Raw genomic sequence first — 18,867 nt, forward strand, 5'->3', positions numbered from 1 at the left:
TTAAGAATGTAGTCTTCTTGGTGATTTAGCAGATAGCTCAACAGAATCAGGAAATCTTCCAGACTGTTCATATTTGTTGCTCAGTGTTTTTTTGCTTTTTTGTTGTTGCCAGCAATCACAAGGAACTACATTGCTGTAGGTGAAAAAGTACAAGCTCAGATGGATTAAATATTCATTTTATAGATATGAACTTGCTGTGATTTTTGCTCTTACTATAGCTGACTTTAATAGTTCTTGAGTCATTAGCGATTGGAAAGAACTCACAAGGCCACTAGCCTTAATTTTGTGACTTCTGTGTCTAGTTTAAATATACTTTAGGCCAGGTTGGATCGGGCAACCTGGTCTAGCGAGAGGTGTCCCTGCCCACAGTGAGAGGGTTGGAACTAGATAATCTTTAAGGGTTCTTCCAACCCAGGCCATTTTATTATTCTGATACCTACTGTATATTAGTTTACAAGTCCTCTTTTTTTGAGCAGAGTTAATATATGAAGAGCCACTAGGTACATAGTTCCATGCTTGTGCATCCTATGATTCTGGGAAATTTTCATCTTTAATTTATATTAATTTTGTAAATTATTTTAAAATGGAGATTGCAAGCTTTGAATTGCCAAGGAATGCATGAACCATTGCAACTCTTGTGAAACCTTTGATGGATGGCATGACAACTACATAGAGGGTAATTTTTGTACTGGTTTTGGATTTGCCAATATGCTCATTTTTACTGAGTGTTCAGTGCTACAAGCAGTGCGCACATTTAAAAAAAATATCCCTCTAAACAGGTATTCTGCTTTAAATGGCAGAATAACAGGTTAGTTGTAACTCCTAAAACGCTTCTTGCAGTCTGGTGGAATTAATGTTTTAGCAGCTGCATTGTGAGGAGAGGGAGAATAGAGTGGCACAAAGTTTAAGAATGCTGTGGCATTATACTTTAACTGAAATTAATTGTGTTTATGACTTTTTTTCCTGTGCTGTAGTCGTGACATGGAGAATAAAGAAACCCTTAGGGGGTTGCAGAAGATGGATGACCGCCCAGAAGAGCGCATGATCAGGGAGAAACTCAAGGCAACGTGTATGCCAGCCTGGAAGCATGAATGGCTGGAAAGAAGAAGCAGGAGAGGCCCTGTGGTAAGTAGCACTGGATGGAAGGACAAGTATCTGTAACAGCTATTACAAATAAAAAGCACTTACATTTCTTTGTATTAGAAACCTCTTTTTCTTCATAATTTCTCAAGTCTTAATTAGCGTGCTGGAGTCTGTTTCCTACACGGTGTTTAGCAGGACAGCGGCTGACTTTGTGAAAGTCCCGCGCTGGTTGCTGTTTATTTTTAAGCAGAGGCGTTCTGGCGGTGCAGCTCTGTGAGCGGCAGGCACGGCTGCGGCGCTGCTGCCCTCCGGCGGCAGCAGCCGAGGGAAAACCTGCCAAAAACAGCAACAGACCCAAACTCGGCTGTTCTTCAGCCGCCTCTCAGCTCTGCCCAAGTTTGCGTGACAGTGCTCTGGTAGCCTTTTGCGTACTGCTTTGGCATGAATGGCTTGGAAGTGCTGTTAAGAAATGTAGGTGGATCAGACCTGAAATATTTTGAGAGTACTTCCAATTCTATCTAGCATAATGCTGATTAATTAATAGCCGTTACTTACCTATGAATGTAGTTGCATTGGTTGATGTGACTCCCATGTACCACTAATGTAATATTAAGATCATCTCATGGATTAGACAAGTGTTTGGGGACAGCTTTTCTGGAACAGAAATAAGAAGGTTCTGTTATGAGAAATAGCACTGAAAATACTTACAAGTGCACAAATCCCATTACCTCAAAGGGCCAACTAACACAATTTTGACTTAAAAAATTAAAATGCTTTTGGGTTCCTGAATAGCTTGAAATTATTTCCTTGCTCAGCCCACTTCCCTTGAGGTTTCTGGGTGTGGTAATACAACATTTGATGCTCCAGATTCTCAATTACTGTAATTGGACATTTTTGATGTTTTCAAGCACAAGTAGTTTGTCCATAGGTGCATCAATTTGCATTTTGATCTTCCAGGCAAGGAGAGGCATTACTGTAATTAGTAGGAGGGGGAAAAAAAAGCTTTTCACTGCTCTTTATATTTCTCTTTTATCCTGTTCATTTTCATAACTGGGCACTGAGTCTAGATGTCTGTTCCAACCCTGAGGAGGGAAAACTCCTTTCAGTTTTTGTCCTAAAGAGAGACCTCTGGAACTTTCTAGGAGAGATCTGCTCTGTTATCTGAGGTGTTGCTTGGAGCTTCCTTCCAGTGTTGAGTCAAGCCTCTGAGACACTGAGAAATGTAGAACTAAAACGAAATCTTCCCAATATGATTGTTTTTAATTTGATTCCCAGGGGTGTTACTCTTCTTTGCGTTATGTGGGTCTGACTGGCAGAAACCTGAAAGTTGTCTTGACATGTTCCAGTCCTCAGTGTAAAAATTAAGTGTTCGTGCAACAAAGCACTGTTGTGTATGTACTCCCTATGCCTGAGCACCCTCTCTATCCACATTGTGCAGCACCATGCACAGTTAGCTCAGGTTAGTTCAGATACCAGATGTGGTGTAGTTATTTTGCTTGCACAGCAGACAAAAAACATGAGTGTGGTTTTTAAAAATAACAGCACACCTAATTTTGCTGGATTACCTCCTGTTTGAAGTCTTTATGTTGCAAAAAGTGTTGTGCTAAGAAATAGCAGCCCTAGTATTTTTCAGCTGGTACCATGTAGAATGGCTGGATCCAGTATTACAGCTCTTAATAAGCATGGTACCTGTAGAGAAGAAAATTCTTTTGGCTTCTACTATCCACATGGGGAACCTGCTGTTTTTTGAGGTATCATGAATGCTAATTACAGAAGTACTTTGAGAATCAAATCAGTTGCTGCCACAACTAATACGAGCTGCATAATTGGACATGAAGAATGGTTCTTGCTTTTGTGTTGCATATGGATCAGTAAGCTAATCTCTCTTAGATCTTAGCAGTATGGCCTAAGGAATATTTGGATATCAAATATACTGTATAACAGCTTAATTGCAGTACAAGAATTTTTGATTTATTTGTTTTGCTTTAATGTAAAATTACCAATTGATAATTTTAACATATGATTTATTTCTTGCAAGGTGGTGAAACCTATGCCTGGAAAAGTAGATGGATCAGAAATGAACAAACTCTGTCTAGATCCTCAACCTGAAGGACAAAACACTGCTTCTTCACCTACACAGAAAGGAAGACGTAGTCCTTCTCCTAGCAGCTCCTCCTCCTCATCTGCTAGGACAGTTAAATCTGAGTCACCAGGTGTTAGAAGAAAAAGGGTTTCTCCAGTGCCTGTAAGTTGCAAGCTGTGATGTAATTTTCAATATGGCTGTATTCTACAATCTTTTGCTTTTAGGGGCAGTTGGTCCTCCCTCTGTAGAGCAAGATTCTGATATAAAGAGTTTATTACAGGGTGTCATTTGAGTGACATACATATGTCTTGTGATGTTTCTCATGTGTGTTTTCTTTTTCCTTCAGTCTTGCTTTCATTTGTTGTTGCTAGGAAATAAATGAAGAATTATAGATACTCAGTCCTCAGTCGTAAATACATATATGTTCTCTGAGCTTGATTAGCATGAAGAAATGGTAGTCATTTTTTGGGGGGGTTTTTCTGGTTTTGTTTGGTTTTTGTTGTTGTTGTGGTGGTGGTGGTTGTTCTGGTTTGATGGTTTTTTGGTTGGTTGGTTGGGTCTCTTTCTCTTTTTTTTTTATGACTATAATCAGTTTCTCCTGTCTGTCAGTTCTCTGGGCAGGTACATTCCATTAAAGGTAGAAATGTAGATGAGATTAAAATTCCTGTAGAAAAGTTTTACTGGTGTGCTGTTGTGATCTTCTATTTCAGAATTTATGTATAGATTAGGGAAGACTTAGGTATGTACATCGCCAGAAGTCAAAAATCACTATCACTCCATTCTGGAGAACATCTAGAATAGAATGTTTTGAGCAAGAGTAACTGGCTTAATTAAAGAAGATCAAGAGTATATTTTGAGCAATAATATCTAACACGCTAGCTTGTTGTAAAAATGCTTCTGCATCAACAGTTAAATTCACAGTGCAATTCACAGTGCAAGGATAAATAAGATCTAATTGGTTTTATTTTCCCATTGTTATAAACAAGTTTTTCCAGTATCAGTTAAAATATGAACTGCCATTCTTCAGAACTAGAGACAAGTTAGAGCACAGCAGCACTGGTCCTTTCCTCTTGATAAGGGAAATTGAAAGGTTAAAAAAAAAGAAAACAAGCATTTTTACTTGGATGGGGATTTTGTTTTATATTCATTTTTCACATTGAAAACATTAAAAATCCAATTTATATTTTACTTATATGATGGACAGTGCATTAGACATTACTTATTATTATTACTTATACGTTACTTATATGATGGACAGTGCAGTCTTTACAGTGCATCCTAACATGAAATTCAATGCATACAAATAAAAGCAGAAGATTTGAAATGGGAACCATTAATGTGTCTCATAATCTTAGAAATATGAAGAATTTAAATGAAAACAATCTTCCTAAAAGTTTTGGGGCATTGATTTTTTGATTATGGGGAAACAATATTAAAAAAGACCCAAAACATCCTCAGCTAAAAGTTGCTTTTGTGGTGGAAAAGGAGAAAGCTGTATCCTTTTTTTCCTTTTCTTTGGAATTTTCTCAAACTTTTGATCTTTGTTGAACTTGCATTCCCGTTTGTAAATTGTAGTCATAACATTTTTTCATTTATGAAATACATTAGTGTTACAGCCTTATAGAATAATCTCCTTTATTGAGTGGTGTCTCTGATGATCTTCAGATTGAATTATATTTGATAATTCAGTAGTAATGTGGTAAGGCATCAAATGACGACATGAAAATAAGAAGCCATTTGAAAGACTGCTTTTGTGTCCCAATGTCAGACAAGTTTCAGCTACAGAATTTCAGTTTTCTTCTGCCTTTGAGTTCTGGGCATGGAGGAAAGTAATCCTTTTAAATCATACGGTCTAAGGGATTGTAGTAGTTCCAGGTGTTGGGGACTCTTACTCTGGAAATGGATGAACAAGCCATACCTATGTGAGTGTTTTTGTGTCCTTTGAATGCTGGTGACAGAGGCACTTGTGTAGTTTCAGAGCGGACGGATAACGCCGCCGCGGCGAGCGCCGTCCCCGGACGGCTTCTCCCCGTACAGCCCCGAGGAGACCAACCGCCGCGTCAACAAAGTGATGCGCGCCAGGCTCTACCTGCTGCAGCAGATAGGACCCAACTCCTTCCTCATTGGAGGCGACAGCCCTGATAATAAATACAGAGTATTTATTGGGCCTCAGGTAGGGGGCGTTTTATCTTGTCTGCAAGATTCATTCATAGTTAATCACGGAAAACCGTTCAAAGCCAGATTGGTTCAATTGATGATCACTGTTCTGTAAAGTAATGTTTAAAAGTTGTAGTCCGTACTCATGTAATACCAAAATCAGGTTGTAATTTGTAAATTACATTTGTCTACAGTTTCTCCTTCTTAAAAGTAAAAAGCACTCATGAAGTGGCTCTGAATTATGTCTTACATATTCCTGGCTAAAATTTCCCTAAAATTTTGTTATTTATATACATCCCTCTATTCATGGGATATGAATATAATAGAAAAATCAGAATATTCTAAATAGAATGAATATTATAATAGATAATATGTATCTGTATATAATGAGATCCTTTTCGTAGGCTTTCTTGGTACTAATGTGATGCAGTATAGGGATATATCCAGGTTGTGTAAACAGAAGCATCTCATTTTGATTGATGTCACCTTGTGGATTTATGATTATATGCATAAATCTTACAGTATGAAGCATAAAATAGCTTCAGTTGATTTAAATAAAAAAGGGGGCGGGGTAGAGAAAATAAATTGAAAACTGATGTTGTAATTTTATGCTTTCAGGTATGCATTTCTGAATAATATTTTAGAAATGTTCCTATTTTGTAAGGCTGTGCAAGAGCACATTTATGCCTATATATGAAATACTTTTTTTTTATGTGGGGTGGGTATGTTCTATGATACACTCAAATGTGGAAGAATTACCAAGTCAGTAGGACCTTAGCATTTGCTTCTCTTTGCAGACTTGTAGCTGCGGCCGTGGGACTTTTTGTATTCATCTCCTGTTTGTCATGCTGAGGGTCTTTCAGCTTGAACCCTCAGACCCAATGCTGTGGAGAAAGACGCTGAAGAACTTTGAGGTAATCAATTTCTAATAGATGATGGTCTAGAGTACGCTCCATAATGTCTTCAGTACACTTCCTTAAAAATGCTGAAAACTTATTAGATTTCAAAGCAACAAGAATATATGTTTATAATTACATGTTTAATTCAATCTCAGGAGTTCTGTAAGTGGAAAAAATTACTTGCAAATATAAGACATAACTGCATAAATAGTAGAGAGCTGTAGTTTAGTGAGTGATTCAAATCGTGGGATTTTCTATTAAAATTTATAGATCTGTCTCAGTGATGTGCTAAAAGGAGGAAAAGATATGGGTATTTTGAAGTAATTGTGTGTATACTTAGAGCTGTTAGTTTCAATAAGCAGATAAGTTTTTGGTGTAAAATGTTTCTTGTGATCTTTTTAGTAGTAAGACTTCTAAAATTGCTATTGCTATACATTATTGTGAAGGTGAATAGATTTTTCCTGTTGGCAGTAGTTTATGCTTTGGTAATATGACTTTTAATTACGAGATATTCATAGCATAAATAAGACTGTTGCTGTCTTTTTCCTGATGTTAGGTTGAGAGTTTGTTCCAGAAATATCACAGTAGGCGTAGCTCGAGGATCAAAGCTCCATCTCGTAACACCATCCAGAAGTTTGTCTCACGCATGTCAAATTCTCATACATTGTCATCATCTAGTACTTCTACATCTAGTTCAGAAAACAGGTTAGTATTTTTAAAAGGAATTACAAGCTTTATTCTGTAGTTTCAGAATCACCTACATTCTTTTTGTTCAAAGCTGCTTTCATTTCAAGCCACGTTTAGTCTCTGCATTTGCAAGCAATCAAGTCAAGCATACATTAGTCACTGTGGTACCAAGTGGGCATATTGTTTTGTAACTTCTGTTTGGAAAATGTTAAATAGAGTTGTGAAAAGAGTTTTTTTTGACCCTACATGGATTTTGTGAAACAAACTTAAGAAATCTTGAATGCAAGACTGAAGCATATATCAATTCTGGAAGCCTATTGTGTGCATTTTTTTAAATACAGTACTTATGCAAATGTTAGCAAAAGAATAAACATGATTTTTTTGTCTCCTGTCCTGCTTTGGAGAAAAACTTGTTCCTCTTACAATACACACAAAAATCTTCAGGTAAATGCACTCTGTATATAACATGCATAAATATAAAAACGGAATCAACCATATGTTTTTAAAACTACTTCATTTAAAATGGGTGATTAAATTATTTAAGAGAGCTATTAAGTTATTAGTTATGCCTTATCTATAAATTTATTCCTTGTCTATGAATTTCAAGTGACTTGTTATTCTTTCATATTTTTTTCCTGGGCTACTTCTACTTGAGTTCTTTTGTACGTTCTTTTCCATGGTTTTGAAAAGATACTGATTAATTTTTTAAATAAATAATTTGTTTAAATTTGTTGCTTTATTTAGTGGATAAACATTTAGAGAGGTCAGACCAAGGACAGCAGCCCTAATTCAGGCTTCGTTTTGTGTGAAGTGGAATCTAACTTGAGTACCTTACTTGATGTTACTTTGTGATAATGAGCATACAGTAAGATGAATGTATTCAGACAGGTTTCTAATTCTGGTATAGAGACTGTGACCTTAATTTCACTTCATCTTTTACTTATTTTTCCAAATTGTGTCGCTATAAATAAGTTGCATACACAAAGTTGTTAAATATGTAATTACGCTGGAACTACTTACCTGGCAAGCCAGTTCTTTTTATGTCTATAGTTTGTGTAGGAATTTTTTTTTCCATAGGATTGTGAACTTTGCTGCATTAGTTATTACTTCTTACAGGATGAAGGATTTTAAGTTGTTTGTCAGTAAACCTGCTGATACTGATTTACCCTGCAATACTGATTCAGTAAGAGAAGCTGCTGTTTTGTGCAAGTCTTAATTTGTATGGTCTAGGTATTGGAGAGCACAGAGCATCAGATTCATTTGAGAGAGAGGTTTACTCAGTTCTGATAATTCTTGTGACCTGCTTACTGCTAATTCTTCAAAAATAAGTTTCTAATATATATATATATACACACATGTTGAAAATTATTTTTCATTGTAAGCTTTTGTAGATTTTTCCAGGGAATAAATAGCTTTGCAAGCATTTGCAAAGAAATAGAAAGGACTACATACCTATAGAAATAATGCATGTACAAGTCAATGTTATTTTAAACGTATTGTTGGTGAACAAATGCAGGGTGCCTGCAAAGTTTTAGATGCACACCAACTATAACTTAAATTCATTGCAATGGGCAATTACAGTTTTTCACATTTAAACAATACTGCAGAAGATTAAAAATCTGTGCTTTTCATTGCATTTGTTTTAGTTTAGAAGAATCTTTGGGGTATATCTCTGGAAAAATTTAGGTGGAGAAAAATAAAATAGAAACAGCAAGCGAAGAAGGGAAAATAGTTTTTTTAAACATCTGTGTGTGACATGTATGTTAGTGTTCATGTGAATCTATTCCATCAGTTTCTGTTAGTGGCAGAAAATTCTTAGTAGTTGTTAATTTTTTGAGTTTTACTATGTACAAAAAGTATTTGCCATTTTTTGTAAGTGGCTAAAGACTGCCTTGTGACTCCATACTTTGGAAGGAATGTGATGAAAAAGAACATGGGTAGCTTTCAAAATATAAAAAAATTCCTTCGTGTTTCAAACCCAAATGATAAATTAAAAAGTGAAGGTTGGTTTGTTTAAAGAAGCCTTAGGGGAAAAAAAATGTTAAGTGCCCAAAGCTGGGCCATTCAATCTCTAATTGGTATCTGACCTAGTTTGAAAAGATGTCATGCGTTTTGTGACTTTCCCTTTCATTTCAACAAAGTGTTGTCTGTACGCACTGCTTCTAAAAATCTGGTTGCTTACTTATTCAGACCAAGGTTTGGGAGAATGATTTATGAAAAGCCTATAGTTATCCAGAAGTGACTGTTCCAAACTGGAAGTTAATCTTTTTTCACTGTTAAACCTGTTCTGAATTCTGATCTGCCTCTTGTACAATCACAAATGTCTCTCTTTCTAGTATGAAGGATGAAGAAGAACAGATGTGCCCCATTTGTTTGTTAGGCATGCTGGATGAAGAGAGTCTTACTGTGTGTGAAGATGGCTGCAGGAACAAATTACACCACCACTGCATGTCAATATGTATGTTATCTTTGTTTTGTCAAGTTCTGGGGACTCTAAATCTTCAAAAGTATTATAGTTCAGTATGGGTTTGGGTTGTTTGTTTTATGTTAAATAAAAAAACAGAAGTCTGCTCGTCAATGATGACTGGTAACTGAAAATTTAGTATCATTCCGGTACTATTGATACACCTTATTTTATCAGTTATTCACCAATAGAATTTGTAATTCGAGCTCTATCAGAGCTCTGATAGAGAAGTTACCGGCAGGTCTAGAGGTTTAAGACTTTCTTACCTAGAGTGAAAAGATTATGTCCAATTAGAACAAGGTTAGGAAATGCTAGCTAGGATTATATAATGAATTTTGAAGTATGTTTATATAATACATCAAATTAAGTATATAAATAGTTACATTTTGCATTAACAAACAAAATATTCCTATATTTCATGTATGAAAGGACCTGAAATTCAGTTCATAACTTAAAATATTAATTGCTGTACTGAAGTGAAGCATTTCTTCATGCAGGAAAAAAAAATGTTTAAACACCCATATTTTAATGCTCAGGCGGTTGAATGTGGTTCCGTTCAGTTTCAATTATGAAACTAAAGCTCTTCAGTAAAACTTAGAAGTAGTTTTGCTATGTTTTTGTACACTGTAAAACTTAAGTGCGTATGATCCTGTTGCTGTATTCCAGGGGCAGAAGAATGCAGAAGAAATAGAGAGCCACTCATCTGTCCGCTTTGTAGATCTAAATGGAGATCTCATGATTTCTATAGGTGAGGATTCAGTTGCTATGTAATAAACTACCTGTTTCTGGATCTTTGATTGATATTTCTGAGTACACTGGATTATTTACCTCGGATGTTTAATTTGTTAATCTGTGTTGTTAATGATTTATAGTCATGAATTGCCAAGCCCTGTGGATTCTTCTGTTCTCCGTGTGGTTCAGCAACAATCTCAGCAGCAGTCTGCAGTTGGATCACAGAGAAGAACTCAAGATAGCAATTTCAACCTTACTCATTATGGAGTCCAGCAGATCCCTTCCACATATAAAGATTCAGCTGAGCCATGGATTCAGGTAATTCTGGTATCTTGTAAAATACCTAATAGCTATTAGAGTGTAGAGATGGGTTCACAGAATCACAGAATTAGTAGGTTGGAAGAGACCTTCAAGATCATCGAGTCCAACCCACACCCTAACACCTCAACTAACCCATGGCACCAAGTGTCACATCCAATCTTATCTTAAACACATCCAAGGATGGTGACTCCACCACCTCCCCAGGCAGGCCATTCCAGTACTTTATTATTCTCTCTGTGAAAAACTTCTTCATAATATCCAACCTATATTTCCCTTGATGCAGCTTGAGACTGTAGCCTTTCGTTCTGTCAGTTGTTGCCTGGAGAATGAGACCAACCCCATCTGACTACAACCACCTTTCAGGAGATTGTAGAGAGTGATAAGGTCACCTCTGAGTCTCCTTTTCTCCAGGCTAAACAACCCCAGCTCCCTCAGCTGTTCCTCACAGGGTTTGTGTTCCCAGCCCGTCATCAGCCTTGCTGCCTCCTCTGGATGCGCTCAAGCGTCTCAATGTCCTTCCTGAACTGAGGGGCCAGAGCTGGACACAGCACTCAAGGTGAGGCCTCAGCAGTGCCGAGTACAGGGGAAGAATGACCTCCCTGCTCCTGCTGGCCACACCATTCCTGATCCAGGCCAGGAGCCCTTGGGCTTCTTGGCCACAAGGCCCAGCCTGGCTCATGTTCAGCTGCTGTCACAGCACCCCCAGGTCCCTTTCTGCCTGGTGCAGCACCATCACCACCACTCTCTGTGCCCGGCCATGCAGCCAGTTCCTGACCCAGCACAGAGTGCTCCTGTCCAAGCCATGGGCTGCCAGCTTTTCCAGGAGTGTGCTGAGGGAGACAGTGTCAAAGCCTTGCTGAAGTCCAAATAGAAAAAAAATCCACAGTCTTTCCTGCATCCACCAGGCTCACCTGGTCATAAAAGGAGACCAGGCTGGTCAAACACCACCAACCCCTCCTAAACCCGTGCTGGCTGGGGCTGATACCCTGGCCATCCTGTAAGTGCTGTGTGATGGCACTCAGTATAAACTGCTCCATCACCTTACTGGGTACTGAGGTCAGGCTAAGTGACCTCTAATTACCAGGATCCTCCTTCCCACCCTTATTGTGAATGGGGGTCACACTGGCCAGCTTCCAGTCACCTGGAACCTCACCAGTGAGCCAGGACTGCTGGTAAATGATGGAGAGTGACTTTGCAAGCTCCTATGCCAGCTCTCATCACCGTGGGATGGATCAGCTGAACATGGGGTCACTTGAAAACAAGAACTTGTATTTCCTTTATTTTTGCCATTATTTCCGTCCGGTATTGCCAGACCTTGATGTCAGGACTGTTAATATCAATGTCTGGAAACCAACTTCATGCTTAATAGTAAAAATGCTCTTAGCAGAGTTTTTACAGAACCAAGTAGCATATAATTTATGATGTTTTATTTCTATCACAGAATCTTTTTTAAGACACTCTATCTTCAGACATATTTTTGTCAGCCTTGTTAATTTTTAGCTAGAAACATCTTTCCACTTTTTGATTGCTCTTGTCAGGTACTTAAGTTGCAGCATTATTAATTTTGATTCCTGCAATGTTGCTTTTATCCTTGGCAGGTATTTGGGATGGAGCTAGTTGGCTGCTTGTTTTCTCGAAACTGGAATATACGAGAGATGGCACTTAGACGTCTTTCCCATGATGTTAGTGGTGCTCTGTTACTGGCTAACGGTGAAAGCACTGGAAACTCTGGAAGCAGCAATGGAAACAACACAAGTGCTGGAGCTCTGGGAGCAGCTAGTGGATCCTCTCAGACCAGTATCTCAGGAGATGTGGTGGTGGAATCCTGCTGCAGTGTGCTGTCCATGGTCTGTGCTGACCCTGTCTACAAAGTGTATGTTGCTGCTTTAGTAAGTAGTTGTTTACTTGTTGTATTCTACTAATTTCATAGTTGCTTCATTTTTGAAAGAGGAGGAAATGGGAAAAGAAATGTGAAATTGGGAATCCTAATAATTGTTGTTGAGCACCGCTGATGACTTTTTACTATCCTTTGAAAGTGGGATGATCAGAATACTCATCATAAGTGAAAGGACATGATTTCACTGGCATTTGCCACAGTGCCAAGTATTGACAGTACTTGTATGTCTTTCCACAGTCAAAGAGGAGTTGACTAACTCTAGCAGTCAATGTGTAGTGAGCTGTTTATTCTTTGAACGTTTCACTGACATTTTTAAACACAATTTATGTAGAACTGAATTTACAACTCTTTAATGCTTATTCATGTCTTTTTAAAAAAAATTGTGTAGCTAGTTTGATTTCATATGTATTGTTTTTATCTTTCTCTTAGAAAACTTTAAGAGCCATGCTAGTGTACACTCCCTGTCACACTTTGGCAGAGAGAACTAAACTACAGCGACTTCTCAAGCCAGTTGTAGAGACGATACTAATTAAATGTGCAGATGCTAACAGGTATGATGTCTCATGACCTTCATTTGGATTGTTACTGAAATACCTTGAAGCTTCATTTGTTGCTATCCATGTGTAACTAGTTGGTGTTAAAATGAAATGTGTGGATTGTAAATATATATCATTGTTTTGTTAGCCTAACTGCTGCTGGCAAACTTCTGGCTTGAAATATGTAGGTTTTGATGGCAAGTGATTGTATACTTTGTTTTCCCCACCTTAAAGTAAAGGAAGGTGTTAGGTGCAGTCATGAACCCTTCCCTTCCATCTCTATTGCTATTGCTTTGGTCTAATTCTCATGATACCTTAGAGCTATTAGCAAGTACTTCTCAGTATTCTCACTTCTTCAGCAGAAGTTGTTACACAACTTTGCCATGAAGAAGTAGCAGTAACACAACACTTGTGATTTGTAATTCAGAATGTAATGATAGGAAATGGCTATTTAGGGTGAATTGCCCTTGACTTGAGTCTTCCTGTCCTAGGCTACCCTGTTTGTTCTGCCAGACCAACCGTTTCTTCTCCTGTACTGTAAGCTAAATGCAGAACTCTACCAGCTTGAATTTTGTCTCTTGAGGTTTAGTTTCTAAGAAGCATTTTTTCTGAAACTGCAGTTAGAGATTCCCCAGCCACAGTCTAGCAAGAGAATATTTAAAGTTGAAGTAGTAAGTGAAATAGAACTGGTTTTATGCATTTGGACACATTTTGCAAGAGAAGAAGGCAATTTGGGGTTTTGTTTGTATGTTAGTGATAGATATTACATTTGTGGAAGTATCCTTGTAAAAATGTCACAACCACTTTATCTTACAAAGAGTGGATTGTAGAAATTTACTGGAATAAAGTGATGTGAAATAATTTTACACATAATTCCTAGCTGATGATTAAGTATAATGAATAAAATGGTTTTTTTCTTGAAAACATTTGCTAAAGGAGTTCTTTTTTTGGTTTTTTTTCTTACAGTCGAACAAGTCAGCTTTCAGTCTCAACACTATTGGAGATGTGTAAAGGTCAAGCAGGCGAGCTGGCAGTTGGGAGAGAAATACTTAAATCTGGTAATAATAACTTCATATACAATTAAATTATAATTACAAGTAAATAATACTGGAATTTATCAAGTACAGTCATACCAAAGAGAACAGTATTCCTCTCAACAGTTTGAAATGGGGGCTAATTTGGGCAAACAATGAGTAATTCTGTATGATACAGTTCTGATCTTTGTGTAGACTGTGAACGTAATAACTAATCTTCATTTTATCAACTTTTTTATAGGATCCATTGGTATTGGAGGTGTTGATTATGTCTTAAATTGTATTCTTGGAAATGAAATTGAATCTAGCAACTGGCAAGCACTGCTGGGCCGACTTTGTCTAATAGACAGACTTCTGTTGGAATTTCCTGGTGAATTTTATCCCCACATTGTCTGTGGAGATGTCTTGCAGGCTGATACAGTAGCTGACAGGTATTTCTCTGTACTATGCAAATATTACTCTTTGTAGTTGTATTTGTTGGTGGTGACTTCATAAAAGAAGTAGTTGTTCTAATTCCTGTAAACAAATAATATATGTTTCTATGCAAAATGTGCTTGTTTTACTGCTGGTGTAAATAGTTTTCTTTTTAAAAACTTCTGACCTGTGAAGCATTTTTGAAGCACCAGTGCAACAACAAATCTCCTTCCTATTTCAGAACTGACAACTAAATACATTATTTTGAAATGGCTTTTTTGGTACTAGTTAACTAGAGCATGTCAGTGTGTAAAAGACCTCTTTTCTTTTTTTAGGTATAAGAAACTTCTTTCCCTCTTAACTTTCGCCTTGCAATCAATTGACAATTCCCACTCAATGGTTGGCAAACTGTCACGGAGAGTATTTTTGAGTGCTGCAAGAATGGTAGCAAGAGTGCCCCATATTTTTGTAAAGCTGTTAGATATGTTGAGTGTGACAAGTTCAACTCATTACGCAAGGATGCGTCGACGTCTGATGGCAATAGCAGATGAAATGGAAATTGCAGAAGCCATTCAGCTAGGCATGGAAGAAGTGCACTCTGGGGAATGCCGACATGAAGACTTTTTACAGCTACCTGTGCCAGATAACTCTCCAGAAACAACAGAAAATAATACTCCTAATAATACTGTCCAGTTATCAGGGAAAAGTGGGAAAGGTTTAAGTGACAGAAAACTGAGTGCCAGTCCAGACGACATTTCTGAGATGCTAGCTGGCCTTGCTATGGGACTTCCTGTTTCATCAGTAACCACTGAGCAACCAAAACCAGCCATTCAAACAAAAGGAAAACCCCAGAGTCAGTGTGTGAACTCTTCTCCCTCATCCAGTCATTCCCAGTCACTATTCCCAACACTTCTGTCTCCATCAAACCCATCTGTACCAGCTGGCACTGTAACAGATGTCTCTAAACTCAGACCTCAGGGATTTGTTCCCTGCAAAATCCCGTCACCTTCTCCTCAAACACAGCGGAAACTTTCTCTCCAGTTTCAGCGAAACTGTTCTGAAAATAAAGAGTCTGAGAAGCTTTCTCCGGTTTTTACCCAAGCCAGGCCGTTGCCATCTAGTCACGTACATAGGCCAAAGCCATCACGACCCACCCCAGGTGATGCAAACAAACAAGGGGAAACCTTAAAAAGCAGCATGACACTCGACCTGAATGATATTTCACAGTGCGATGGTAATAGCAGTGCAGTTATACCAAGCGAAGAGACAGTGTTCACACCAGTAGATGAAAAGTGCCGGCTGGATGTAAATGCAGAGCTCAATTCCAGTATTGAGGACCTACTTGAGGCCTCCATGCCAACCAGTGATGGCACAGTTACATTCAAGTCTGAAGTTGCAGTTCTTTCTCCTGAGCGGGCAGAAAATGATGATACTTACAAAGATGATGTAAATCATAATCAAAAATGCAAGGAAAAGATGGAAGCTGAAGAGGAGGAAGCTTTAGCTATTGCTATGGCAATGTCAGCATCCCAAGATGCCTTGCCAGTAATTCCCCAACTACAGGTCGAAAATGGTGAAGATATTATAATCATTCAGCAGGATGTAAGTATACGTATGAGAATCTGGGTTAAGTCTCAGCTGAGGGTCACTGAAATTATAAGGCAGTGCTGTTATATTTCAAATGTGATAGAAAACATGAAGGTGCTCAATACCTTCTCACAGGAACTTTAATATAAACAGTCTGCCATTTGAATATGCTAACAGAATCCTTCCATGTTATTAACAAATCTAGAGAAGGTGTTTGCAAGAGAAACACCCTATCATGTATCAACATTTTAAGTGACAAAAAAGAAAGTGTAAAACTGGGGAAACCAGGAAATAAAATATTTTAAGCAGGGGTAGAACTGTACTGAGTCCTAATGTTGATTTACTTTGAAGGCAATTGTACAGAACCAAACCAATTTTTGAAAGAAAGAATGAGAAAAGATCTTGTCTTCTTATCTTGAGAGAAGATGAGAGATACTTTATTGGTCAGAAAAAAAATTACATGTGTATTTGCAAATAGACAAAAGGCAGAAGAATTAATAATAGAGAAGGGGGTATTTCATTTGCGATCCTTTGAGGTAACAACATGTAAAGCATAAAATGGGAGGGATAAATTAAATAGAAAATAACCTAATTTTGGTTCTGTTTACTGTAAGTGCAAGCTAAAGCCTTAACTAGATGAGATGAGATGATTAATAGAATAAAAAAGTTGTACTCTTACTTGTGTCCTTGAATCTTGCCTTTCACCTTCATGTAGTAACAGAGAGGAAGCTGTTTCATGTAATAGAGTATGTGGGTTACAGAGTACTCTGGTGCTCTCCTCTCAGCTGAGACCTGTATAACAAACAGCTCAAGGAAGTGTGAAGGACAGGAGAGGCACATAAGTTTGGATATTTTTTAACACTTAAAAATGTCTGTATTTTACATGCACGTTACTAAACTTGGAATTGATTTTGAATTTAATTTGCAGACACCAGAAACCCTGCCTGGACATACCAAAGCAAAACACCATTACAGAGAAGATGCAGAATGGCTTAAAGGTCAGCAAATTGGTCTTGGAGCTTTCTCTTCCTGTTACCAAGCTCAAGATGTGGGAACAGGGACGTTAATGGCTGTAAAACAGGTAAATACTTCAGGAAAGTATTTCACTTTCTTGTGTTTGTTCTCTCAGACCTCTTGTGTTCCTGCTTCTTCTACTCCCTGTCATGTGTTCTGACATAATACATCATTTAAAAAACCTTTATGGACATGGTATTAACTTAATATATACAAGTTTTTTCAATTCTTCTTAGAGTGACAAAAAGAACTCCTTTTTTTCTATGCCCATTTTCTTCCATAGTTCTTCAAGTGTGGTTTTGTGTCTGTCAAGTTCATAAAATGGTGGCTGAGTTAGGAATGAAGCCCAGATATCTTGATTCCATATTAATGCACTATTTGCAAGATAACTATTTAAAATAGTTTCTCCTCTCTTGTCAAGAATATTTTCCTGTAACTTTAAATGGAGGAAATACAGTTTAATACTTGTTTCCTCTGATTGAACTTTGCTTACTAACTAAAGCCATCTTGGAGGCAAGTATTCTTACTATTTAAATTAATAGATACAGAAGTGTGGCTGAGAACAGGCACCTGCTTCAGTCAAGATTTTTGAAGGTTTCAGGTGTGAGTAAATAGTTCACACTAGAGCTGCCCTAGGGCTGAATCAGTGGTAACAAAATAGAGGGAATTTTAGTCCCAACACTCTTACCTGTTCTACAGTGAACTTACAGCTATGGAATAGATTAAATATTTTGAAATTGCTCAAGGAAAGAATATCTGCCACCAGGTATTGCTCCTTTGAAACTCATTTGCTTGTGAAAAAGTGGGACTATCGGTGTGGTCCTGGAAAGATGATGATGATTGTGATGCCTGGGGAAATTCCCTGCAGCATACCTTATTTCATATTTAGTATGGATCAGAGCTGAGATTGGCTGCAACTCCATTACTTCTGATCTGTCAAGTTCTCGCCTCAGTTGAATTTCTGTAAGAGCTGTAGTTATGAAACATTTATCGTTTAACTGGTAAAATTTTATAAGTGACACTCAGGATCCTATTTCCAACCTTTCCTTTCTTCCTTTTCCTCAATATCTGGAAACCAAGAGTTTTTTCCTAGTATAAACAGAGGTGAAAAGAGAGATGTTTCCCCACTCTGTACTTGGAGAAGCTTTTGCTCCCTAGAAGATTGCTCTTAATTTTCTGTGACTGTCTCACATAGAGATATGTTCCCAGCTGATGGGGTTGGACATAATAAATAAGTCCAGATGATGAAAACCATCCATTCTTGTTGCTGTACTGAAAGGCAATTAATTACAGGACTTGTACTTAAATTAGGTAACTCTGAATACCATATTTCAAAACAGGTGACTTATGTCAGGAACACATCATCTGAGCAAGAAGAGGTGGTTGAAGCACTGAGGGAAGAAATAAGGATGATGAGTCATCTGAACCATCCTAACATTATTCGAATGTTGGGTGCTACATGTGAGAAGAGCAACTATAACCTCTTTATTGAATGGATGGCAGGTAAACAACTAGTGAAAATACCATTTGAGTTTTGAAATACGTAGTGTTGCATTGCTTGAGGTTGTGAATTTGTTTTCACTGCTGTGTTGGCAACCAGTCCTTTTGTGATTTGGAATTTTCCATACCTAACCTGTCATACAGTTAAAGCAGTCAGAAACCCTGAAGAAAGATTCTATTACTTTCCCTTCTATTTCTAACTCTAAATGAGAAGTTACAAATTTTGATTTATTTCCAGCTGAAGTGACTGTCTCTCAAACTGTTACATTTTCAGTGTAGCTGTGTAGCTTTAAGCTGTTATTAAAAACAACTTTGCTAGAAAGTTTGGAATACTTGTCACTTATTTTTGTCCTGAGCTTTTCATAAAAATTGTGTCAGGTAACATGCAGAGGTATTTAAGAACTGAAAAGTAAGTTTCAAATAAGTAGTAAGTAGTGCTTTTGGAAAGATTAATTAAAA

At 37.6% G+C, this 18,867-nt stretch overlaps 1 protein-coding gene across 4 annotated transcripts in view; it reads left to right on the top strand.

Annotated features, from left to right (window-relative positions):
• Window positions 1-18,867, top strand: part of MAP3K1 (mitogen-activated protein kinase kinase kinase 1) — a 59,825-nt gene that overhangs the window by 34,133 nt on the left and 6,825 nt on the right. For all 4 annotated transcript variants that reach the window (XM_063421760.1, XM_063421756.1, XM_063421757.1 and 1 more), the window contains exons 2-16: window positions 975-1,125; window positions 3,122-3,328; window positions 5,139-5,339; window positions 6,121-6,237; window positions 6,779-6,927; window positions 9,246-9,367; window positions 10,040-10,121; window positions 10,246-10,423; window positions 12,025-12,315; window positions 12,753-12,874; window positions 13,826-13,917; window positions 14,135-14,324; window positions 14,643-15,909; window positions 16,823-16,975; window positions 18,249-18,411. In XM_063421760.1, the coding sequence (XP_063277830.1) occupies window positions 982-1,125; window positions 3,122-3,328; window positions 5,139-5,339; window positions 6,121-6,237; window positions 6,779-6,927; window positions 9,246-9,367; window positions 10,040-10,121; window positions 10,246-10,423; window positions 12,025-12,315; window positions 12,753-12,874; window positions 13,826-13,917; window positions 14,135-14,324; window positions 14,643-15,909; window positions 16,823-16,975; window positions 18,249-18,411 (3,478 nt within the window). In that variant the 5' untranslated portion in view covers window positions 975-981. The remainder of the gene's footprint in view (window positions 1-974; window positions 1,126-3,121; window positions 3,329-5,138; window positions 5,340-6,120; window positions 6,238-6,778; window positions 6,928-9,245; window positions 9,368-10,039; window positions 10,122-10,245; window positions 10,424-12,024; window positions 12,316-12,752; window positions 12,875-13,825; window positions 13,918-14,134; window positions 14,325-14,642; window positions 15,910-16,822; window positions 16,976-18,248; window positions 18,412-18,867) is intronic.

Source organism: Prinia subflava, chromosome Z (genome assembly GCF_021018805.1).
Source record: "Prinia subflava isolate CZ2003 ecotype Zambia chromosome Z, Cam_Psub_1.2, whole genome shotgun sequence".
NCBI classification, from domain to species: Eukaryota; Metazoa; Chordata; class Aves; order Passeriformes; family Cisticolidae; genus Prinia; species Prinia subflava.